Source organism: Ischnura elegans, chromosome 11 (genome assembly GCF_921293095.1).
Source record: "Ischnura elegans chromosome 11, ioIscEleg1.1, whole genome shotgun sequence".
In the NCBI taxonomy this organism is placed as follows: Eukaryota; Metazoa; Arthropoda; class Insecta; order Odonata; family Coenagrionidae; genus Ischnura; species Ischnura elegans.
In genome coordinates, this window is record NC_060256.1 from 46,167,099 (window position 1) to 46,193,695 (window position 26,597).

General features: G+C 36.9%; 1 protein-coding gene across 2 annotated transcripts; it reads right to left on the reverse strand.

Moving 5' to 3' along the window:
• Positions 1-1,609: 1,609 nt before the first annotated feature.
• LOC124168199 (DNA-directed RNA polymerase I subunit RPA49-like) lies at positions 1,610-25,567 on the reverse strand. 2 transcript variants are annotated; one of them, XM_046546331.1, is made up of 5 exons: positions 25,416-25,567; positions 23,081-23,672; positions 22,165-22,392; positions 19,841-19,963; positions 1,610-1,710 (listed from the first exon to the last, which is right to left on the reverse strand). In XM_046546331.1, exons 1-5 carry the CDS (start codon positions 25,486-25,488, stop codon positions 1,635-1,637), a joined length of 1,092 nt encoding a protein of 363 aa, XP_046402287.1. In that variant the 5' UTR covers positions 25,489-25,567; the 3' UTR covers positions 1,610-1,634. The 2 variants fall into 2 exon arrangements, with proteins under 2 accessions (XP_046402287.1, XP_046402286.1); XM_046546330.1 differs by lacking the exon at positions 1,610-1,710 and adding an exon at positions 16,392-16,552.
• Between the last annotated feature and the right edge of the window lie 1,030 nt (positions 25,568-26,597).

A 26,597-nucleotide genomic window follows, 5' to 3' on the forward strand; every position in this document is an offset into this window, starting at 1 on the left:
GTAGATAGACGGGATGCGTGTATTTCTTACGGGGGCCTAATACAAAAAGGTAGAAATTCATATCGATGTATCTTCATTAGGAAACGTAATTCATCTAAATAATTTATGTGTGCGCATAATTCATTCTTTTCCTTACATATTGTTAAAAATTTTATCCCCGTAACTATGTAAATAAGCCCAAAAAAAGGCTCAATCGAATACAACCTTGTATCGATCATAACTTCGAGTCTAATCAATCGATCCGCTTGATTTAACTTTTGTCGGATGAAACACATTATCAGTTGTATTGTGTATGACTTCCATGTTCAAAACTTGATTAACAAAAAAGTTATTAGCGATTAAAGCGTATCCAAGGAGATTGGTATCGATATAACTCGCACATGAATCGATCGAGCGGAATCATCACCATTGCAAAAGTTGACTATTTTAATGATGCTATTACCCTGAAAATTTCATCCATCTAGCTGAAATGGTTGCTAAGATATTTAAGGTTGTATGCTCCACAAAAAAATGGCGACAATGATTTTTCGCGTGCAGGACATTTTTCGGAATTTAATTATTAATTAACCAAGAAGGATACGGAGAAAGTGAGCTCAAACGTAAGGGTTCGGAGAACCCTTTACGGTTTTTCTAGGAGATTCCAAATTTTCACATGGCACATGTCTCAAGGCCGAAATCCGAATTTGAATATTCGCCCATCACGACAATGTAAAATCGAAATCGTTTATTCCTCGGAATTGTTTCGACATATGAAAATTCCAAGATAGCCAAAAAATCAACCAAAAAATTCTCTACCAAATAAGTCAAGGAATTTGTAGTACGATTATTGAAAGTTGGTCAAAAAAATTCCTAAACTTTTTCCATAAGAAAAGCATAGAAAACGTTCAAAAAATAATAAAAAATACTGAATATCAATTTGTCGCTATGGCAACCATACCAAAAAATCAACCAAAAAATCTAGTTTATGTCCATTGAATATCATGCTCCTCAGACGTTTAAAAGTACAAAATAAAAGTGAAAAGTTTTAGTCCCATAAGGCTCCCATGTTAATTCAAGTCGATATATCTCGAAAACTAATCGACTTTTTCAAGTTTTCAGATTTTTTCTCCCGATGATTTTTTTTTTACTTTTGCGTCCAATAAGCCAAATACCCACACCTATCACAGTTTGGGCTGCGAATATTGATGAGTCAGTCAGTGGCATATCGATTTGCCATTATATATTAGCTTAATTAATAAAATTTGATAAAATTTATGATTTGTTGATAAAATTTTTGTAACCATAGCGCGCGGGAAAAATAGTTCTAGAAACCGCCGCCAATACGCCAATTGGCGAAGGGGTTAGGGCCCCCGCGCACTGGCAACTTTTACAAAGCAACTATTTAGTTGCTTTGAGGAAGTCCCAATGGAACACACGGCAGTTGCGGCAACTGCCGTGTGTTCCATAGGGACTTCCTCAAAGCAACTAAATAGTTGCTTTGTAAAATTAAACTTCGGTCGCGCCATTAGCTTTTATGAAACTCTAACGAACTAACATTATCCTGGTCATGAAGCAAACCAATAAGACAAATGTGAAAAATATTTTTTTAATTCTTACTTACGTTTTCATTGGCACCAACGGAAGACTTTCTGGGTTTACTTGTTCCTTCTTCGGTTGCGTGTTGATTTCTCCTGCGACGTCTTCATTTCTTCGGCCAAAGAATTTCTTGAGCTTAGGGAGATAGCAGAATAGAACATACAAGGAAAATAAATGACCTTTCCCCCAAGGAATTGCATACGCTTCACCACAATGCACGAGAATCGAATGGCACCAGGAACAAATCACCACTTTTCCATCCAAGTGGCACAGTTGCAATCCCGTACACTGTAATGGTTAACAGCGCATGCCAAACCTCGATTCGACACAAAAAACTAAAATTAACTCGCCTAAAAAAACCTAGCCTTACTCGACGCAATGACGCAAAGCTACCTTGAAATTACCTTATATGCTCATGAGATTTTTTGGATTAACCGTGTAGGGTAAAGTACAAAATATTTATGACATTGAAAACATCACTCAACGATAGGAAAAAAAACATCAGAGATGAGCAGCGTCCTGCACAGCAAACCCCACTTTAATAGAACATTCATCTGTCACAAACACGCCTTCCGTTGTACTACTTAAATCTTGCATCTCCTTCATAGCGGCGATGGACAACACCAAAATGGCGATTTTCATCATTGCGGTGTATTTTAAGTTAGAGGAACAACATCAACATTTACTTACACGAAAAGTTTGAAAATATTTTTTCCCAAATAGCATACGTAACTTCGATATTTGTGTACTTTTCTACAACTCGGAAATTGAAATCTACCTTTAAAAAGAAGGCATTTAAAAAGAAGGCATTTAAAAATCAAAGAATGGGTTTTAATTTAATTTTTAAAAGCTATTTGTAATGCGAAGATGTCGTTCTCTCTAAAAAAAAAAAAAACAACGATGCGCACCAATCAAATATTTTGCCCCTGACGAGATGAAGAAGACGACCGTTCTCAATGTTTTCCGCGTGTTCTTCTTTAATCTTTCGGTCGCAAAAGCTAAACGTTTAGGTTTAACTACTGTTTAATGATTCATTGTTGCAGTCGAATAAAAAGTTACTAATCTCCTTATATATTTCTACTGTATAGATGCCTTTTTCTCAACTTATACGCAACCAAACTCAACAAATGAGGTACCAAAATGCACAGAATTTATCAGAGAACATGCGACGGCATATCTTACTTCCTAAATATTGCTATTGTTTCCTAAAATTGGTTTTAAAAAATGGCCCTTGATATTTCTCCTAGGGGATGATGCGATCCGCCACCTTGACGTCACGCACTTGCTCCATGGTGCAGAGCAAACCTTTATTTCAGGATATTCATTTGATACAATTTAATTCAGATGCATATTATTACATTTTTTGCAATATAACGCGCTTTCCACATTATATTTTATGCAATATAACGCGCTTTCAACATATTATTTCAAGTTAACACAGAAAGGTCTTGGACTCAACACGTACTCAATCTATGGCGAACCATTTTCTGTCTCTCTTTCTCTGGCACCCTCTTTTCTTTGTTTTCGTGTCTTGGTTATGGTGGAAAGTTCGAGAGGTAAACCCTGACCTCAATTTGTACATGAACACTCCAATTAAATTTGTACATAAGACCCTGCCCATTTTTTTCTACATTTTAAAATTAGAAACGCGCCTATCCCCCTGTGGAGCTGCATTGAAAAGAGCGGGGGAATCCCGCTGGGAGCGGGCGCATCACGCTCGTACGATTTATTACACGATCTAATGGAGCTTCGGCAGAATTTCATACAAATACTTCAAGTTCAGCGTTCTACCTTGTTAGCACCGAAGGTAGGAGTTTTGTCAAGGGGTAGCAAAGATCACTTTGCTGCCCCCTCGATTCACTAAGCCCACACCCACCACTTAAATATAATACCTCCGCGGAGCTCCGTAAGCTGTTTTTTGAGATGCGGTAGTTGAAATTACACACCGTATGGATGCTATTAAGAAGTTTTATTTATTAAAATAATACTTTTTATAACACCTACAGAAACTATTGACATATTAATATTAATAATCTAATAACACACCCCAATATACTTATACTTGACTAATAGAAGTAATTTGTTGGTATTGTAACTAATTGAAAATAATTTGGTTAGCATACACTGGCAGTGTAATAATAAAATGTGCAACAAAATCTAATAAAATCAAAAAATATATATTGCGGTATTACAATTTCGAAAAAATTAAATAACTGCTTATGTAATTTACACTTGTTAGGTACCTAACACGAGTCTCCAGCGGCTCCCATCCTAATCCATTTACAATCTATGTAAAGATCTGTTCGCTTGTTGCAGTTTTTGACGAATAGCGCAATTTTCCCTTGAAACATCTGCAATGAACGATTTGAAACAGCCAACGATCTGTTATTATTTCACTAAAAATGGCAGTGACGCTGTATTCCAGTAAATGAATAAAAAATTTTTGGTTGCAGGGAGATGCAAGGCACACAAAGCTGGCAGAGTTGCCTTCAAGAAAATAACATATCAAATATACACAGAAATATTGGTAAGAAATAAGGCAGTCGAGTAAAGATAAAATAGCATCTGTCATTCAATAAAAATGACTACAAATAATGTTAATATTCAAGTTTGTTTATCGATAGACATAAAAAGTATCTCTAAAATCGATGTCACAACAGTTCTCCAATTGGATGATCTTTAAACAATTACATAATTCATGCGATTAACAACCTTAATCACCTGATCCATATTAGCATATTATCCTACGCTTTACGCTATCCTTACTGTGATATCTTGATGATTTTAAATTCGTTATTTCTTCAGTATTTAAAATTTTAAAAGTAATTAATATTACAATTTTTCTTATTTATTTTGCTTTTCCTCTTTAAATTCATGATTTATTTTATATTTGCATTGTACAATTTATTATTCTTAATTTTTTCTTTATTTACTTTAATAAATTACACAATGCATATTTGAAAATCGAAATTGTTTTTCTACTATTAGTTTTTTTTTAATGTTCATACCAGACGCTGCTTTAAGATAACTTATGACCGTAACTCGAATTCAGGAAAACCTACGGGGAACCCATTTTCCACTGTACTGTTTCCATTTATTCTATAAATATAACTTACATACTTTGCTTAAGGTAGAATAAATAATAATACTATTATTATTATTATCATTATCACTGTTATTACTATTACTAAGAAAATTACAACGTATGAAAGTTAAGTAAACCACGTTTAAAAGCACATTATTTAAAATCTTATACATTTTCGCAGTCAACGCATGCGTTATTTTTTCAGGATGACAACTAATCATACCGTTTGAAGGCATTTTCTTTATCAACGCCCGTCATTGAGATATGACATTAATAAAAAAAATTGGAGATAAATAAAGAAACACTCTGCATTTAATATTTCCAAGCTATTCCATACGTTTTGAAGCGTAGATATGCGAATGCCTTTGCTATATATTTGACCCAGAATACTACCATAATATTCTACTGAGCAAAAAATATTGATTTACGGGAACTTTTCCATTTAAATTCTTATCTACGAAGTCTAACGTTTCTAGTCCGAAGATAAATGAATTGATTCTCCAATAATTACTATTACTGTAATCCCAATTTTCCAAGAATTGAGTGTGCCTTATACGGCGGAAGGGAAGCAATATCGGTCTTCGATGACAAAACTGATTAAGTTCTCAATATTGACGGAATTCCCAAGTCCCATCTTTTCCTTCAACCCCAATGTAATCCCGGCAGAGACCCTAGGGAAAAAACCTCAGCACTATATAAACCCTAGCTTCGGGTAGGGAAGGCATCATTCACCGCCAGCATCTTCTACTGCAAGCATCGTAGCCACACAACATCTGGTGAGTTGAGATAAACGCATTTTGTCCGCGAAGTACTACAGCTCCTGAGTCTTGCCAACGAAAATTTACTTACACCGCTAACAGCAATAACGGGTAACTTGAATTATTCAGCATGAATATGATATTCGCGAAATTTGTTAATGTGGGCTTAGCATCTTTTCATATCATCCCAGAGATAGTTTTCAGGGATTAATTCTATGGGAAATAGAAACGAGCCCAGAACCAAATCAACCGCACGCTGAGTTCTTTCTGAAAAATTAATATCCAGTACACTAAAGATTTTTTCTATTCTGATTTTAAATCATTCTGTAAAGAGTTAATTCTGATCTCTATTTCTCGCAAAACTAATTTGGAGACATCTAAAGTAAAAAAAAGTCTGCGATATGTTGTAAATACAACAATATAATATTTCATGGGAGTTGGTGACATTTTCCTGCGCTCTCAAAAGGTACCGTGCATTGTTTCATGACTACGCGTTCGTCTTTATAATTTGCAAACCCTATCAAATAATTAACCGATGACATATCAAGAGTTTTAATGCAGATTTAAAAAATCTATAGCATTCATAACAAAGACGTAATAGCGATCTAGCCAAAAGCGTAGTCAACTGTATATTCAATGGCATCGAAACCAAGGTATACAAAGAGAGTTCTCCAATTGATAGAAACTTATTCGGCCAAAATCTCGACAACCGACCATTACCATTACTTACCTTTCAATACTACTCATTAAAAAATAAACCAATTACGAGTTCTTAAGAATACGGAAGCAGCAGCTTATATTTCAAACGATATCACGAAAATCCGTCAAGTTTTACTTCTCTAAAACATTGATATCGAGAGCTATTGAATCCAGGAGTACTTATTAGTCTTTCAATAGGCAAGTTATCATCACGAAGAGCGGGCTTTCGCGATGTGGGGTTTAAACAACACGCGTTTTTGACGTGTTTTTCATCATATTCTTAGTTAAAATAGAAAGTAAATTTAAGTATAACATTGCTCAACATTTAATTTTTTCTCTAACAGTATCCCAAAAGGTTTAAAAAAAATTACTGGCAGATCACAACTGAAAAAAGACACCGCATTTTCAATGAAACAGTAAAGCAGTTGTGACACGCGATTTTAGTTATATTTTACCTAAAGATACCGCTGGGCAGTGCTCTGGGCTAGGCATCCGCTTCGGATAATTTACGACTAGCGTGCAAATGATGTGAAGCCGAGATCTATAAAATACCTACCATCAAAATGTAACCAAGGTACCAAAGCCATCAATTCAACCTTCCTCCACGAATAAATATAAAATACAATGCAATATCCATCCAGGCACGCAGGCTTAGGGGCTTTAGGCTCCCCAGAATTTTTTCCCATATGGCGAATACCCACGATACATTTGCTAAGGAGACTGCTAGTCCAGGGACAACTACCAACTACTTCATCTACTGGCACTCCATTATTGCTTAAAGTTATATTTTATTATGTCTGCCCATAGCCAACGATGAATTTACTCGCAGAACTGCAAAAACGAAATATTTAGCTGAATGAATGAAATTTACGCTTTTCCACTGTGTGCGAATACACAAAAAAATATCCGTACAGGCACCCGCATATCACCTAAGCTCCCCCGCCCCCCAGAGAAAATTGTGATCGTGCCTGTTCATGAAGATGAGAAAGCTATATAATATCAATTTATAGAAAAAAATCGAAGAAACAGCTCTATTAATTCCAAAATATCTGCGAAAAAATGTATGTCCCAAGTTTATTTCATGTGGACTTGCGCCATATTAGTAATCATGTCTTAATTTTCTTACATTTCCCTCACGACATGTCTGATTTTTTTCCTTGCAGTCCGAAACCCTTTACCAGCACACCTCCCATCACCATGAATTGCCGCGTGATCTTCTACTTCGCTGTCGCCCTCGTCGCTTTGGCCATGCTCTCCGCCAGCGTCGACGCATCCTCATACAGGAAGGCCCCACTCAACGGAAGCATCTTCGGCAAGCGGAGCGGTATCACCTCAGCTGGTGAGTAATAAGCAAGGTTCTTAGAGTAAAAGAGAAGAATTCCTGATTTTCCAATGCAACAGGAGCATCTAAGTTCTTGATTACCAAATCTTTGGCACATCCACTTAGTTTGCCTGACTGATTCACTTTCACCACTTTTTTCACACGTGTGGGGGGCGAGACACCGTCAATGAAATCGATTATTTAATACATACCTACAATAAAAAGATTTTTAAATTTAAGCACCCGTCTTTGATATGAGACACTCTGTCCAGCTTTCTTCGTTTTCGACAAGCTGTTGGAGCACGTTGCCACGGTACAACGGGAGCCCGACGATTAAAAGCGCTCTTCACCCTCCAAAAGTTCGTCTTATGAGTAGTGGATTACCAAGACGATTTCCAGTGAAATTGCAGAAAATGTGTTCAGATTCGCGTTAAACACAAGACGGCGCAAGTTCTCAGGAACTTATTCTCTCTCAATTTCCAGCGTGCAAACAATGTAATGGCTACGATCAGCTAGGATACAGGGTCGTCAGTGACGTAGCAGGGCTTCAGTTACCGTATGCGCAGTTACGAATGAGGCAACCTTACAGTCTAAGAACCTTGAGTAATAAGGGTCTCCGTTAACCCCTTCCACTATAATTTCTTTTCTGAATATCGTGCTCCTATCCTCTATTTATTTATTTATTCCGTGGTTCCTTATAAATGGAATAGTAGGTAATGAAATGATATGTATAGATTGTAATCAGCGTAGAGCAGTGAAGTAAAAAGTGATAGTCGTTTCATATTGTTTCAACCCTCTTCCCGTAAGAACATCGAGAACACAGCTACCGCTAAGATAATAGTCCTATAAAATCAATTTACTCCTTACAATGCATCATGTTTCATGAAATATGAGTTATTTATGTACATTATGGATGATTTAAGAGTTTAAGGAAAGGGTTAGTGAAGAGTTTGATCTGGAGTGTAGCTCCCTACGGTGCGGAAACGTGGACAGTGAGGAAAGAAGACGAGAGAAGATTGGAGGTATTCGAGATGTGGGTATGGAGAAGAATGGGGAGGGAGAAATGGACGGAGAGGAAAAGGAACGACGAAGTGCTGGATATGGTTGGCGAGGAGAGGCAGCTTTTAGATGAGGTACGGAGGAGACAGAATGTAGGATGGAGCGAATACTTAGCGGGGAGGGGATGTTGAAAATGGTGTAGAATGTTAGGAAAACGAGGGAGAGGAAGGAAAAGAATAGGATTTTTAGATAGATTGAAAGGGATTAGGCCTTACAGTGAATTGAAGAAGGCAGTGCTGGAAGGAAAGGGAGGCTCCCAAATCACTTCTCTAGTACTCCATGGAAACCTACCTTAATCGGTAGAATACTATAATAATAATAATGGATGGTTTAACATTGTCAAACTTTCGAAATATTTATATTGTTTCTCTAAATAGAACTAAAATTATGAAAGTCTGATGACGAGCTACTCTCGTCACTGCGCTATTTGCAATCAGAAGTTCATGATGAGCGAGACTCGTCATTTCTGCGCAAGGGGTTAATAGCGATGGCTGTTTGGGTGCTCCACCGGGTAATCTCCTGCTTGGCTTTCTACGCTTCCGGGCACGAGTCGTACTCCATCTTCAGGGATGAAACCCCTGCCCTTCATTCACCCCTGTGGATGGAGTGCGAATCGTGCCCCGAAACGTCGGAAGCCATGCAGGTGATTACCCGAGCAGCCCTCACCACCAGCATAAACCCCGGAAAGAATCGGATCTTATTTCAGGGGTCACAGTTTTTCCTTCAGAGCGAATTTTCGCTTTTATTTTTAAATTATCGATTCGGAGTGCATCATGGCCGCGTTTTCAAGGGTCCAGGCATGTACCCGGGGTAATTTAAGAATACCGGGACTAGCCGCGGTGATATCTTTACCGAGTCACCCGCAATGCAGAAATTGTGCGAAAAATCCACGGAGAAAAAATCGTTCGCCTTGACCGGGATTCGAACCCGGATCCCCCGATTTCCGGTCGAGAGCTTTAGCCAGTTAAGCCACCGAGGCCCCAATCCTTTCTGTGGATATTTGTGGACAGGAGCGCAGCTAAAAATTAAGGCTAGGGAGGGTTTTAGGCGCAACTAATACTTAAGGGTGTGAGGGTATTGCATACCCGCAGGGGCAGTGGCGCCGACTCCATGGGGCTTGAGGGGGCCCGAGCCCCCTCAAAAATTCGTTATGGGTGTGAGGAAAAAATGTGTCAGGCGTGTCGATTTTCCCCGGAGTGTCCAGATATCGAGATTCGAGTTATAAGGGTTCTACTGTTGATCATACGACTCTTCTAAAACGCTTGAAAAACTTAAAACTCACTACTTATAACATTTCCCGGGGCAAGATCCCCGGTTAGGCCCCCCCCAATATTTTTTGTAAGTCGGCGTCCCTGCGTAAGGGTAAGTGTGAGTTGCGGGGGCCCTCCTGCAGAAAATTTTTAAGATTAATGTTTCAAAATGGCGAGTTTTCCGGCTTTCTGAGGGATATTTGATTATTCCTATCAATTTCTATAAGTAATACTAATCCATTAAGTAAAATGGATTAAACTTAAAAAAATTTCTGAGATCTGGGGGGGGGGGGGTTTATCCCCCAAAACTTACCCTTGCTGCGCCACTGCTTGTCGACACAACCGGACAAGGTGTTATGGACTGCTGAGCACATGATGCCGCAAGCAGTCCAAATCGTGGGCACAGCGCCACTGCCTGAGAGCAGGCTCGGACTTGGAACACACAGAGTGTTCGCTCTTGACTAATTTTAAGTATACCGGGACTAGCCACGGTGATAACTTTTACGGGGTACAAAATTGTGAGAAAAATCCACAGAGAAAAAAATCATTCGCCTAGACCAGGATACTAACCAGGATCCCCCGATTTCAGGTCGAGTGCTTTAGCCAGTTAAGCTACTGAGGTGTTATTCTTCCCTGTGGAAATTTGAGGACTATGCTGGTGAAGGCGAATGATTTTTTTCCCTGTGGATTTTTCGCACAATATGTACCCAGGGGTTGGGTGGGGTTTTGGAGGCTTCAATTTCTCCACCCTTAAACACACCCCTTTAGTTTTTTTTCCATGAGACAACTGCCCGCAATACATGCACTGAGGAGAACGCAAGCTCAAGGGCACGAATCCTCTGTCACTGCATTTTTACGATATAGCTACAACATTTCATAATGTCTGCTACTGGATCACGTTGAATAATCAAATCCATAATTCAATCTCCTTAGCGACACGGCCAAATTTATTCATAAATATACGGAAAGGTTCAATGTAGGAAAAGGAGGAATGAAAATTGCATATAGTTATACCACTATAGTTTTTATGCCGTAGAAAATACTTAGGGGCAAGATTAGACTGACTGCCGGGCCTCTGGATAAGAAGACTGCAGTGAGAAAATATGCAGAGTGTGCGGACTGCTAAAAACCAAAGATGGCTATGAATATCAGCATCATGCAAACAGAATTAATAGCTTATCGAATGACAATTACGGTTTTCCGTTGCGAGCAAATTCACCACAAATATTTACACCCAAATCCGTCAAGTTATACTTCTCCAAACCTCTTCTTAACCTCGGTATGAGCAAGAAATTTTCTGACAAAGAGCCTAATATGATACTTTTCAAATGTCTTTGGGACTGGCCCAGCCGTGCAAGCTCGGAATGTTTCGAGCGGCGTCGCGGCAGTAGGTGGGACCTGCGACACTAGATGTGGGATGGGGAGAGACAGTGGAAGGCGTTGCCACTTTTCCTCAGAAGACTTTGTCTGAGCATGGAAAGAAAGACTGTGTCAAAAACCTTCTTCTCACTTGGCACACAGCTAACTCACTCACGAAGCGCACACGAAAGAGGTCTGAAAGCGATTGAATTTCCCGGATGCCAGACTCCGCCTATCGCATTTTGGTTGGTTTTCAGGAAGACAATCCTACGCTCTCACCCCAGAAAAAACTTTGGCCTGCCTCTCGGTCGCAAAGATATTTGAAATGAACTCTAGTGTCGTAGCTGAAACCACAGCCACGAAAATCTGCCGTGAACTATCCACCGTTAGCCAAGGAGGATCGCCGGCCGAAAAAAATTTACTTCGATCAATATCAATCGATACAGATAAAACGCTCGTGCACACTTCAGAAACAATTACAGACAACTAATGCGTGAATATGGGAATGACAACGCTACAAAGATAATATACGACGCCTCGGTTCAATTTTTCCCGTAATTCTGAAAACTGACAACACCTGCTTTCGAAATAATAACACGGACCTACCTAACTGAAGCTTAAAGATTGAGGAGTCAAGTATACGCATGTATAACTCACAGTTTGGTTGCAATAACATTAATTATTTCTGGGTTTTGCGTTGGAAAAGTTGGTTCGTCGCTCAAAACCCTCAAAAGCGAGTACTTTTTTCGTAGAAATCAGAGCTAACACTGATATTACGAGTTTCTAGAGTTGATATAAACAGAAAAACGACAAAGCAAAAAAAAAACGTAAGATTGAAAAGGCGAAATAAAAAATAGTTCTTTTTCACTATTCATTTATGTGTATCGGATCTTGAGAGCAAGTAATTTCTCTAAAGCAAGCTGTGAAATAACAAGAAAACTGACTTTTTCTGAGGCTTCATACTTTCCAACCTGCCTGATTACTAAATTTTAAAATATATTTTCAAAATAAAATGTTATCGATTTTGCAAATTTCACTTTTTTAACATTGGTACCACTGGATTTAGCAATTAGGCTACTGGATACAGCAATGTAGATTTGCGATACATCCAATTATCTTATCCAAATGGCCAACCCCAGGGGGTAGCAAAATTAAACTAAAAAATTTCAACAGATTCAATCTGGTATTATTATGGAAAAATTCCTGAAACTCGGCACCGAAAGAAAACATTTATGCAAAAATATTAATAATCATCTTTTTCTACCACACCAACAGATGCAGAATCACGAATTGCAGCCTTCACCTCATTCTGTGAAGTCGCTCTTGAAGCATGCTCAACGTTGGCTACAGCCACCCAGGACTCCATGTGAAAAACCCAACCTAGTCGAACTGAACTTGTGATGAGGAGAAGACATAGAAGCAGCCTCCTACCACTGTCAAAATGGAAGGGGAATGCTTACTGTACATCCTCCTGCCCACAAAGACTTCACCCAATGGACACTGATGTGGATACTGACATGAAAAACTCTTCAAAGCAGGATTGTCCAACACTTAGCCCACACAAAAATTTGATCTGTCAAAAATACTAGGAAAATGGGAAATGTGGGAAGAATTTTTTATGGTTAAGTCAGGAAAAAAATTATTTCATTAACAATGCAGCTTCAAGTGTTTGGTTCCACCTGGCATCTGGTGGCCATATAGAAACACTTTCAAGAGGAATTCTTTCCTCTACTTAAAAGACACATAATATATTTGACTAATGATCTATTTGATAAATGATGAATAAAATTCAGTCACTGAAAGTCATGATTTCATGCATCAGTGAAAATAATGAAATGCGATTCAAATTAATAAAATGTGATCAAATAAATTAAATCTTTGACAACAAGTGATTGGACAATCCTGGGTTTGCCGCGAGAAAGTTGTATGATAAATTATTTTATATCCAACTGTTAAAAATGTAGTTGCACTAGAAGAATAAATTTTCAAGCATCTAATAATTTGTTTATTCAATAATTGCAATTTATTCCAATGTTTTCCACAAAAAATTAATTTAACTGGTTAAGAGCAAGCAGTTAAAAGTCAATACAAACAATATGACTATAAGTCTTCATCTTAGATGATGGGTAGTGCCTTGCCAACTAATTTAAATATTTAACATAAATTCTCCCTCAAAATTGCCTTTGTGGGGAATACTAATAGATACTGGTACCATGGACGGAGCTAGGAATTAAGTAAAGGGGGGTTTTAGGTGCAACTAATACTGGGAGGTCTGGAGGGAATGGAATACCTGCCAGGGTAAGTAGGCAGGTGCGGGGACCCTCCCTCCAGAAATTTTTTTAAGACAAATTTTTCAAAATGGTGAGTTTTACGGCTGTGTCAATAGTATGATGTTTTGTTTGTGAGACATCCAACCCCCTAATATTAGTTACTAAATTTGTCACAAAATATTTTCATTTAAAAAAATTCTCTGAGCTCTGTGGGGGGGGGGGGTTCATCTCGCAAACTCCCCCCCCTTATTGCGCCACTGACTTTTACATTCAGTAAACAGTCAATTTCACAGCAATAAGAGGAAAATAATCTTTGCCACAAATAATCCATAACTCAAAATTTATAACAATTATGTATAAAGGCTCTCTCATTTAATTCACAATACACTTACTTAATTAAATAGATTTGTGCATAATGGTATGGTTTTCCACTTTTCCCACAGAAAAATTAAAAGATTCTTTGATTTGAACACAATCCATAAATCCAAGATGCATACAAAGTGGATCCAAGCACACAACACATGAATCCAGTTTTCATAATTCAATGAACTCAGTATATTTCATTTGAATCATTAACCTGGGACAATTTTACCAAACAATCTAGATTCAATTCACATGTTTTATTCCAATGAACTGTTAATTTCAATTTATTTATCAACGACACAGTCAGTGGCGTAGCGACTGTTCGGGGGGTTCAAACACCCCCCCAAAATATAACAACATAATTTCTTTCCTTCATAAAAAAATGTTGAAAAATTATGAATCTTCAAAAGATTTCTTTGACAAATGAAGTTTTCTCGATTATGAAAAGTGTTAAAATTACATAGTTCAAACCCTCTACTTTGTACCGTTTTTTTAAATTTCCACCCTGGTTTTGGATCCCCCCCTCCCTGAACAAAATTCCTAGCTATGCCACTGGAAACAGTGGGAATGCTTCAAGTACTTTGTACTCAAGTTGCAAAAAATAATCTCAGCCAGTCCCATTCACATACCATCACAGAGTAATGACACCTCTTCTATCACAAGCTGTAAGTTTCAGTAAACCTATGCAATATTTGCACGTCTAAAGTGTGCACAGGTAAAAATGCATGTCCCAATGTGCTTTTGGTGTTTAATCAAAATATCTGTAGTGATATTATAAATCTCCATCATCACTCTACCCCAAATACATAACTCTTGAAACTGTGGGCATTTCATCAGCAATCGTAAAAATTGCTGCTTTAACCACAAACAAAATTGTACATTTTTCTCTGAAAACTCCTAAATTTCTGGCCTATGTGGCAGCAGGATAAAGTCTTCACCTGTTAAACTGATGGTCCCACCAGGGTTCGATTTCCATATTCAGGGCAAGGGTTTTTATCAGTGTTGTTACAACAGTAGTAGCCAAAGTTATAAGTGACCAGTACCCAATGAAATTCAATGGGTAATGAAAACCAAAAATATGGCTTTATGATTATTAAATCAGATATTTACTGTATACAATAGGTTTAGGTAGGTAAAAAGATTTGCTTTTGCATAAGATATGTTTTTGAACACATATTTATGCCTGATAGCTACAGTTGATTTCTAACGTTTAAATGGAAGAAAAATTTAAAATACGTAGAATAGTGACCTAATAATACTTAAATCAGAAGAATAAGTGTATTGGAAAATCAAACAAAGGACTTACATGCAGTATTCCTTTTTCCACCCAGCGATACAAATTTCCACCTTATATTTTCAATGCAACTTAAAAAACAAAAGAGAAAAGACCTGCAAGGGATTCAATGCTTTTTTATGGTCAACATTTTTGGGGTAAAAACAAGCCCAAAAATAGTTTCTAGCAAAACATCCTTTCTTAGAATGCCTATCAAATTGGTTTCTCCAGGAATATCTAATGAAAATGTGATGATATATTAGATATATCAGGAATATCTAATGATACCTTTACCTTCAGTTGCCTGTTATGTAAAAGATGAGAGAGTGAATCACTAAGTCAGTCAAAGCACTCTAATACATGAGTTTAGCTTTAGTGTGCTTGGAAATAAACAATCAAAAAAACTGAAATACCAATAAATGTTCTGAAATTTTAGCATCCATGGTCCAGGCACTCCAGGCATAGGTGGATCTAGGGGGGGGCAACATGAGACCCTTAAAAAAATCCCCCCCAGACCCTTAAAAAATATGCAAGATTTTTAATATGGTCCCATTATCATTGCATTCGTTTTGTATTATGGGGTATCCTTGTGCCCCCCCAAAATAAAATCCTGGATACGGCCTTGCTTATGCCCCCCAGTAAGAAATCCTGGATCCACCCCTGACTCCAGGGGTTATGAGGACTTAGGAGACCTACCATCTGATGAGCTAGTCTCCTCTCAATTTGGACAGTGTAGGGTTTCAAACACTCGCACAGCATTTTCACAAGTTAGCACAGAGTGGCAGAGGCAGAAAGTGGCAATGGAAGATTAAGGCAAAATAACTTACAATAAAATATTCAGGTGGTACTTGAGGACTAGTGCAATGTCAAAAGACAACCATTTAGAACAATAGACTGTGCAAACCAATTAGAACAATAGACAATGAATGTACCTGTTCATACAAAAATATGCATTGACTATCTTACGCTCATCCAATGAAATTCATGAAAGCATTTTGGAATAAACAATAGAAGGCTTGAGTGGACAGGGTATCTACCTTATATTTTTTTAAATGTGATTGGCTTGATTCATTAGAATCGTCAATGAATTAATAAAATATAATTAATAAATGTTTCTGTGAACGCTTCCACCACTGGAAAGGCACAAGTACTTTTTCACTATGTATTAAAAATGCTAATTGTGTACTTTTAATAACCATACCTACCACCTGGGAATCCAAGGAATATAATGATACTGAATTTTGAGCCAAAGGGACATCATTGGAAGTGGAATCTAGTAACAAGTAACTGCCAATTAAAACAATTTTTGGACAATAAATTCAGGAATGAGTGAATTAGGATGAAGAGACACCAAAACGCAAATAACGAGAATACAAAAATTTCCCAAAATAATGAATATTTTATTCATTTAATTACAAATTATATGACTCATAATTTCTTAGTTTTCCTGGGCGCAGGAGGATCTGCCAAAGGCATTCGGAGGGTAGCAATCCGCTGCTTGTCAACTCTAGCCCCAATGACTCGGCACAGTTGTGTTAACCTTAGAAAGGCAATGAAATACTTTAGAAATGAGACAGAAACTATAAAAAAGTTGCCCAATTCATCAACAACAAATTCTAATTCTTGCACGATGATCCATCAGAGATATATGAGATGACTTATTTTTATTAACCTTGTTCATTACCAAATTTAATTCAAAGGAAGATGACGAAAATATCAAATATAAGAAAGGTGGTATAGGAGCATTATAATAGAATAAAACTGTTCAGAGGAGGAGAGTAATCAAGATATTTAGAAAATTGTAGACAATTGCATATTAATTAATCTTACAATACCAGTTTTATCAATCAAGCTATCACAGAGGAATGACAAATCAATTTGAAGAGGAAAAACAAGACCTCTCCTATTTAAACTAAAGATGTTAGTAATTTGTTTCTAGGTAACTACAGCCTCAGTATTTCCATAAAAGAATACTATTTTACAGATCATATGAAAAATCTCTTACTCATGACCAACCACACAAAAAACTAGCATGATGCCATGAAAACACTACAAAATATTAGGATGCTCATGGAAAAAAAGCTGTTTCATACAGCAAAAAAGGTTACATGTAGATGAAAAAACTTCAGCTTAATAGGCAAAAAAAATTAGTTGTGTTAATTTCATAAGTCTCCAAAACCAAATGATAATGCAAGAAACAGGACTTTTCGGATTGGGCTCAAAACTGCCATAAGCAACAGACACAACACACAAAGCATGGAAGTACAGATGACCCTTGACTTTCATACATTTTTGTACATTCCTCATTGACACTTATTTCTTGTCTTTAGTACCTAATTCATGCAATTTCAGGAAAAGATGGAAAAGTCGCTGAATTTGTGTATTGAAAATGGGCTTTGAAAAAACTCCCTTGCAAGATAAGATAAATCAATTTCCATTAGATTGAAAGTAAAATTTTACCTACATATTTCAATGCGAAAAATTCCAAACAAGAAAATTTGATTCTGAGGCTTTGCGCGAAAAATCCACAGAGAAAAAAATCATTCACCTTGACCGGGATTTGAACCTGGATCCCCAGATTTCCAGTCGAGTGCTTTAGCCAGTTAAGCTACTGAGGTGTCATTCCTCTCCGTGGATATTTGTGGACACAACTGCACAAGGTGATATGGACTGCTGAGCATATGATACCACAAGCAGTCCAAAGCGCCACAGCCAGAGAGCAAGGCACGGACTTAGAACTCACAGAGGTGTTCGGTCTAGACTAGTTTTAAGTACACCGGGACTAGCTATGATGATAACTTTATGGGAGTGATCCACAAAGCACAAATTGTGTGGAAAAAAAGACAGAGAAAAAAATCATTTGCCTTGACCGGGATTCGAACCCAGATCCCCCTATTTCCGGTCGAGTGCTTTAGCCAGTTAAGCTACCGAGGCGTCATTACTCCCTGTAAATATTTGCGGGTGACTCTCGTAAAGTTATCAACGTGGCTAGTCCCGATATACTTAAAGTGAGGGTTTTTTTGTTCAATTTTGCAAGCTGATGAACCACACATTACCAGCACTCATAACCATACACCACCTCAAATTGAAAGGGCAAAGAGCAATCATGAAACCAATAACAAGAATAGCCACACCAGCTGAACCAGGATCGGGTCAGCAGCTCTACTGAACTTATTAGACACACCAATAAAAGCAAAAGGATCTGAATAGAGACATAAGAAGGCCCAAGAATTACTGTACTGGCAAAAAGTCAAGACACTTCCAGTTTGAAGTGTTGTGTAACTGATAACTTCAGGCTTAACTCTATGAAACCTTTTCATTATGGAAAATAAAAGAATAAAATTGGTAATGTTTGCTGTAAATATTTTAATTGGCATGACCCTGGTTTTATAACAAGGTTATATATTCGGCTGACTGATAAAGCATGCATCTCGTTTTATACCAAGTCAGGAGCGACAATAAGAACATCTAACAGTTAGATATTATGTGCGACAGTTATATGCCCTCACTGGGAGATCCATGCATGATCATATATAAATTTTAGGTATTTCCGGGGAACATTTGCAGTAAAGTTTTCTCGGGTATGCACCCGGTCAGGTCCTCCATATCTCTTTCCAACGTTTTGATGAACAACTCACCCATCGTCATCATTCCTGAATCCAATTATTGGATTATTGAAAAAAAATGTTCAAAGTACATAGAGCATTTTTTGACAGGGTTGATAAAAATCATGATTTTTTTCAAAAAAATCATTTTTGTTGATTTTTTTGATTTAAATTGGATTTTATTGATTTAAATCGGATTTTATTGATTTAAATGAGATTTTTATGATTCTCCATTCATCAAAAATTCAGTTATTTGCAAAACTAACTATTTGGGCAGCATATTGGAGAATGATCGTTTGCAGAAACAACAAGAGGCAACATACTCTAAACTCAATACAACATTTAGTCAATCAGGGGAGAGAACTATGGAAATGCCAATGGTATCAAATTAAAAATTACACCAGCATAATATAAAATTGCCATTGGAAGTATCAAATGTACTATATTCTGCAGTTCTAAAGCATATGAAGTTTAGAAAAATTCTGTAATTGCAACTTTGTATGGTGCCTACACTTAGAAGTTATATCAGAAAACAATTTTTTTCAACGGATACACTAGTATTCTAACCAAAGGCATTTTTTTTAAATTTTCATGTTACATGCATTCCTACAGTATCATTTCTATTTAAGAGCCACCATTGTGCTGATAACTGTCGATTCATTGTATTAATTAAGAAATAAAAATCAAAATTATGCACTTACAGCTTCCTTTTCTTGACTCTTTAAAAATCAAAAATATAGATCACATTATGAATTAAATCACCGGATTTTTTAAAATAAAAATCAAGTGATTTAAATCGCGATTTAAATCAAAGTGATTTAAATCCATCAACCCTGTTTTTTGAGCTTCAAAAACAGTGCCTTTTTTCATGGAAAGTCGTGTTAAAATTTTTTGTACGAGGATGATTTTATGACGATATTGAGGAAACTGAGGAATAAATTTCCTAAAATTCCCAATTCATTTCATTACATATCAACATGTAACATACATGATCAAGTATTTAATAAGACAACATTTCAATCTCTGGTATCTCGACTTTTTCAATGCAGAAAGTACTATTAATTTCAAGACTTGAGGAAACCTTTCCCAGAACACGTTGATCTACTTTACGCTGCTTCATTGATAATGTAAAACTTGAAAAATAAAAGGTACTCTAGTCATGGGCAGCAAATAGAGCAAGGCTGTAAACTAATCATACATTAACTGTATTTTAGGAACTGTACCTTGTGATTGATGACTTAGTAACTGTAACCAAAGGTGTGATATCCACTTTATAATCAAAGTTGAGGAAGCACAGCACCAGAACGTAGCACATGGCCTTATCTTGTTGAGCCTTGGTACATGACCTGCAAGGGGATTGAAGTACAGGGTAAATATGTATGCAATGATGGTTTATTCAATATTTTTTCTTGAAAAATGATACATTTTGAGACTTCAAGTTTCTACTAGATTAATGCAGAAGATTTGTGTACTTGAAAAATGCAACAAACTTAAGACAACATCAATGATTTTTTTATATGATAAGGTGTTTCAAAATGACAAAAAATAGACCTGATTGGTGAATTTTGACTTTCATTTAACATTTCTTCAAAATTTCCAGACTAGGGACATGAGCAGCTTTAGGTGGACCATGGATGAGGAGCCTGGATCAAACTAAGATATTAATTTGTCCGAAAAAGAATATAACCAGTAAAAATGCCAAAAAATTTAAATTTTACATATGATTTAGATATGATTTTAGATACTTAAAATGCTGTTTTCAGAGGCAAATTTGAACTAATTTTCCAGAGGAGGGCCCCAGGGACACCCCCCATTTCACTGGGGTATGCTCAGTAGCTTCTAAACCCCTGGCAGGATTGCTAGCTCCCCAAATATAAAACTCTAAACTCTGTCCACGGATAGGGATGGAGTTCTTATGCATACATCAGATGCCTTTACTCCCAGATGCATAGGGCTCTTTTCAGAGATCTTAATATGTATTGTCATATAGTTAACCCCTTACGCTAAAGTGATGGGTGGGTCATTCCATGTGAATTCAACACACCTCTCAACCCGGCCACATCAGATTTCTTTCAAATTTGGTGTATTCAATGGTACTGGTAAGTGATGGAAAAATACCAATTTGTAGAGGTAAATGATGATTTTGACAAAAGTTACAGGTCCGCAAATGTTGTGAATTTGTCGAAATTTCAGCGTGTCTCTCTAAAGGTAAAATACTATAATTCCGGTTCTATTCAAGGTTGAAAAATGAAACTTATGTTTTTGGAAAGGTAATATGTAGGGCTTTACATTGGTATACAACATGGTCTATTTATAATAATTTCAATACTCGAGGTCATTGACCTTGACCTTGAATATCTCATTACAAACCCCCCTTGCAACATTAATGAAGTAAAACATATTCGTGAAGTTTTTTGTCGATACAAAATGGAGAAGGTTGACTTGTATTGACATGCATCCTGTATTTTGATGTGTTTTATATAGCAACAATCAAGTTTTCCCCAGCAATGATGGGTAAGTGCTATGAATTCTTTAAAATATTCTATTTCAAAAATATATTTTTCTTATCGGGAGAAAAACAACCTGCACATAAAAAATATTTTCATTTTTGAACATATTATGTACTAGATTCATGTTGTACATATTTGCTTAGATATAGAAAACAGTTAACACAAGCATTTCATCACACTTGAAGGAGGACCCAACACTGACTACCAGAGTCGTGAAAAGGGATTTTTTTGCATAAAATTTTTTTTAACAACAAAGCAAGCAAAAAGCCATGAATTTTATTTTTACAGGGGGTGGGTCATACCTTAAGGAATTCTAGAAAAAATAATTTAGCTTGATTCAGATATTGCCTCAGGTCAAAATTTGATGTTTTATAGAACCATGTTTTTGACGCAAAATTTTCTAAAATCTTATGAAACATGATTTTAGAGAATTTCCAATATTCCTTAGGATATTTTTCAATTATTTTTTGGAATCCCCATCACTTCTTTAGTAAACCTGCAAATTTTCATAAGAATCGGACGAAAACTATGGCTGAGACAAATTATTTCCCTCTGGAGGTACAAGTGCCTCTGGAGACCGCATTCATTGAAAAACTGCAGTTTCACCCAAACTTCAAATGGTCATGAAAAAAAAACTATCAGAGATAGCCAAGAAATATTTAACACTGTATCATTCCTGCATGGAAGGATGAAAATTGGCAAGTTTCATCAAAATCCGAGTCGGTGGGTGTCATGCCTGGATGAACTGACATGGAATGACCCAGAGCAAAGTCCATTTTTATTGAAATGCACAACGATATAAATATATTTTTGATGCTAATGTTTTAAAAAATGTACGAATATAGTAAAAATGGCTGGATTTTTCAGTAGGGCTTTAAATTTAGCATCCGGCACTCAAAGTGTTAAGAAGTAACAAAATGGTTTAAGATCACCCTACCCAAACAACCTCCTAACTTCCTCACAGCCTCTTTGGACTCCCAGCCTACTTCAATCCACCCCACCTTACGGAAATAAAAGACTTTGAAAAGTTTTCTTACCTCCCACTGATCATTTTTGTGGTGAACATGCTCAGAATGTAGTCACTTAGCGATTCCGAAAAATAGCAAGCACTCATATTAGCTTTCTTCATTGCTTGAGCTGGAGTCTGCAGCAAATGCCCTAGGCACTCTATAAACAGCAGAGACTTAAGGCACAAAATCTTCTTGTCCATGTTATCATGTTTCAGCTGCAGAATTACCCACGAGGAAAAAAAGAATTCTGAAAGACTGAAAGAGAGCATTGAAATAATAGTTACTTGACATGATTAGTATTTATAGAAGAATGATATGCACGTAAAATTATATTAAAATACATGCTTTAATATCAAACTGAAATTCTCTTGAAATGTCTGTTATTGCCCTGAGTGAGAGCTGAAGATTTCTACAGTTTCACAAGATGCAAAATTTTTCAAATTTCTATCCAACATTTTGGTGAGGGACTCACCCACCATAGGTCGGTATTCAGAAATCCAATACCATTTTAAGATTCTAAAACTAACTAAAAAATAATTAAGGTTGAACAAAAATGTGCGATTATAATTGTCTGAAACACTTACTTTCAAAATGGGTGAGATTGCACAATTATATTTTTGATACTCATTCAAAGCTCTCGTTTAATTACGGTAAAAGATTAATGGTTCCAGACAATTACAATAGGAAATTCTCGTCCAACCTTAATTATTTAATGTCCTTAAAAAATCCTGAGTATTAAATAAAATGTCGAAAAGGCTGGTAATTCCAAGTAGTCTAATGTACATTCCCAAAGACCCCTGTGTACTCAAGGATGGAATAACTTATTACATTTCTACCTAAATAGCTAAGTTTTCAGCATCATTTTCCCACTTTAAGGTTTTGAAAGCTGCAACCCCAATTACAGGAAAAAATGATATTATATAATTATATTGCAACCACTTACTTATTCTCCTTAAGTTCCTCTTGAGATGCATTCATGATCCTAAAAACTTCATCATCAAAATAATGAATAATTTCTTCTACCAATATGTCTTCTAATTTGTAAACTTCCTCTATCACCTTGGTTTCTCTGTTGTGAGGAGGAAGAACTTCAAACACTGGATCAACTTTCACTTGATTTACTTGCAACAACTGTTCCTCAGTGATTTCCACATCAGCAGCAGCCTGCTTCACTTCATCAGGGTTTAATACAAGAGTCTCCGCAAGGATTGCATTCATCCTCCTGACCTTTGTGCCATATGCTTTCGCAAGTTCGGCCCTAATTTCTTTAGCAGAGAGGTCCAGTTTAACTGACTTGGCCTGAGCAAAGCATGGACTCAGAGTACACATAGCGGCTTCCACTAGTTTCACCTCCTTGGTTGTTTTGTTCCTAATGGCAATAAATCTTCGTAATAATGGATTTTTGCATGTGCCCCTGTACCCAATGCCATCACAAGTTGTGGACACCAAGCGTTGTTCTGTCCTTGGACATCTATGTACATTAACAGATAGGCAGCCAAGTTCCTCTGGATCCACATCACCATTTTCAAAGTCCACTGAAAAAATGAAAAGCTTCATTAACGATTGAAACAGCTGTACTCATCAATAATCATTAGTCCCATGCATAAAATATTGGGTCACTTTCTTCTTTAACAGAGTTAAAATACCTTTAAAATTGTATTGAAGTCTCTTTATCATAATAATGGTGCAAGTGACTGACTTGTAACCGTCTATAATCCTCTTAACTGGCTAGGAGCGCTCTTGTTTTTGTGTGGTCTGAAGGAAACTGCTCTCCAAACACTACAGGCAGTTTCATGAACACCCCAAAGCAAAGTTTAAGGTGTATCATAAGATACTCAGTAGGAGTAATAATACACACTTTCAAGATAGATTCAAGACCGCTTTGAGGCACATGATTTTGATGCAATTTCAATTTCACTTATGTTTCTCAAATTGGTGATGTTAATTTGATAGGATATTAGAATACTCTGATAAATAATGAAAAAAATGCTCATCCGCTTTAATCACTTGTAGCTATCCAAGTATTCTGAGGGATTTTACCAGGTGTATCTTCTGGCTGAATCATGGAAATTATATACAGAAAAGTGATCATTTCTTTCTGATGCCTCCTGGATTCAATTCAACTAATCATGGTGTATCAAATGACAGCACCTCCTTCTCCCTCAATACCGTTTATTAAGAAGCTTTCAATGTCATAAAAGGTAGAAATCTCATAAATATCATTCCCTGTGCTATAAACCTAATTCTTTGTACTTTCTCACTTGTTCAACTGAAACATTGCCCTCCATTAAGTACAGAAAATTTCTAAGCTAATATATGCAGACAAAGTTCAATAAAACATCATCCTTTTGAAGATAACAATGTGAAAAAGAAGTTTTTGGAATGCGCAAATATGAGTATAGGCACTTTGAACGTGCAATACTTAAGTCAATGAAAATAGTACAAGGGAAATTAGATATGATATTTTAAAAAGGAATGGGAAACTGTCATGTCAAGTACTGCATGCGACTGAGGGGAGGAAGTATTGGAAAACTAATTTTCAACATAAATGGTACAATTAGGATAAACTTATTCTACTGGAAACTTGAATAGCCCATTGACAGCAAATTTAAGGGTGATAAAACAAGGTAGCTCAGTATTAATCTTTCAAGAGCAAATACCCACCAAAATTGAGTTCCAGATATGACAATCACAATCTCACAATCCCTATGGAAATATAAATACGATATCACCTCCATTACAGAGTTCTGAAGTAAATACTGGGATTATTCCTGTCATGTCGTCATTCAAAAAGCCAATGAAACTTAGCACCTAATCGCTTAGACATGCTACATAAGAAATTACTTTATGAGATACACAGCAGATTAATTTAATTTCACTCCAGAAGACTCCACATAACATACATCACGAAACTCAGAAACTGGTTGTAGTGGGAGATGTGAAATTCGCTAAAATATTAATAATCCCTCTATATTAACTTTTTTTCATATATTCCATAAATAAAACGAACAAGAAAAGCACATGTCATTCAAGTCTTTGAACATCATTGTATTCACAGTCCTGACAGCCATTTAAAAAAAGAGGTTCAGGACCTCAAAACACATGGATGTGATTCAATCAAACGAAATAGTGAGGGGATAAAACTGATATTATCTAATGTCACACTAAATGCAGTGTTCATATAGTCCCCCAAACGCCTTCCGATAAAGTACGTCGATCGCCATCCATGCTGACTTAGTATTGCATCCAAATGGTATTGAAAGACACATACAACTTACCTATAATAGGAGGAAGTCGATCCTTTGCCAGAATAACTTCTGAAACAACACCTTTCCTAGATATTTTCCCCATCGCAATACACTTTAATTTCCGTCAGCTCATTTCGTAAATCCGCCGGGTTTTCCGAAAGAGCTTGGATCGCACATCAGCATTGGGTGCATCCAGGGGGAGCTCCGCTCACTGAGCGGAAGGTGAGCGAACCACCGCTCTCCCCCTGGATGCGACCGCTCACCATCCGATCACTAGTGAGCGGCCGCCATATTTGTGAGCGTACTCCGAGTATGATCACCTCGCTCACCGGCCAGTGAGCGGCGGCGCGAGTTCAAAATAGTGCCGAAGAACTGTCGAGTCGAGCAGCCGTATTAATTATACATTGTAACGTATCGAACGCTGGATGACTTATACGTAATGTAGGCATATTAAATGCGATTGGCAGAAGGCCTTTTGTTACGTATTTATTTACTAAATTAGGTGGCCAAAATATTATTCTGCGGTGGAATTTTGTCGTAAGCCAGGTAAAGTTCAGATGTAGCCTTCGCTGAAAAATGGATTTTCGAGTTGAAATGTGTTTTTAATTCTTTATTTATATTTCATACGCTTCAGATAAATTGAAATATATCTATATACGTAAATCGCGGGGTATTACTTGTCCGCTTAGTCAAAAAATAAGGCGTGAGTAATTTTTCTCCCGGGTTAACTAAGTAATTAAGGACCATGGCTTCAACATTGCCTTCAGGCCGTTTTACACGGGGGACGTCATTGCGCAATAGCTGAAGTATGTATGAAGTTAAAATCAAAATTGCATCGTGTAAAGCGGTGAATTTCTATAACACACGCGAGAATGATCGTACATAAAGCCGATGTCCCACGGTCAAATTTGCGTCCTTTACCTTTATAAATACCAAGGTACCTTTATAAATATTGGTCTTCTGGTAGAGAAACATATATTGCAGTGATATCAGGGTTAAGAGTACAACCTTTCATGTGACCTTTGACAAAGTGAGTGGCATGCATAAAGTAGACAGAACTAGAAATGTTGAATGTTAGAGGCTAAATCTATTATGTCAATAAAAAGTTGGCATCAAGCAAGTTGTTCAGCGATTTTAAAAACCCTTAAAACTACTCGCTGGCGAACGACAAGAAGATATAACAAAAATTTGTTTGTCATCAGCAGGAACATG

Excerpts from the sequence above, each read along its gene's own strand:
- LOC124168199 (XM_046546330.1), bottom strand. The coding sequence starts at position 25,488 with ATGGGGAAAATATCTAGGAAAGGTGTTGTTTCAGAAGTTATTCTGGCA. Across the intron at positions 22,393-23,080 it reads GAGGAACTTAAGGAGAATAA|TCTTTCAGAATTCTTTTTTT; the intron begins GTAAGTGGTTGC and ends GCTCTCTTTCAG. Across the intron at positions 16,553-19,840 it reads ACTAAGTCATCAATCACAAG|GTTAACACAACTGTGCCGAG; the intron begins GTACAGTTCCTA and ends TGCCTTTCTAAG.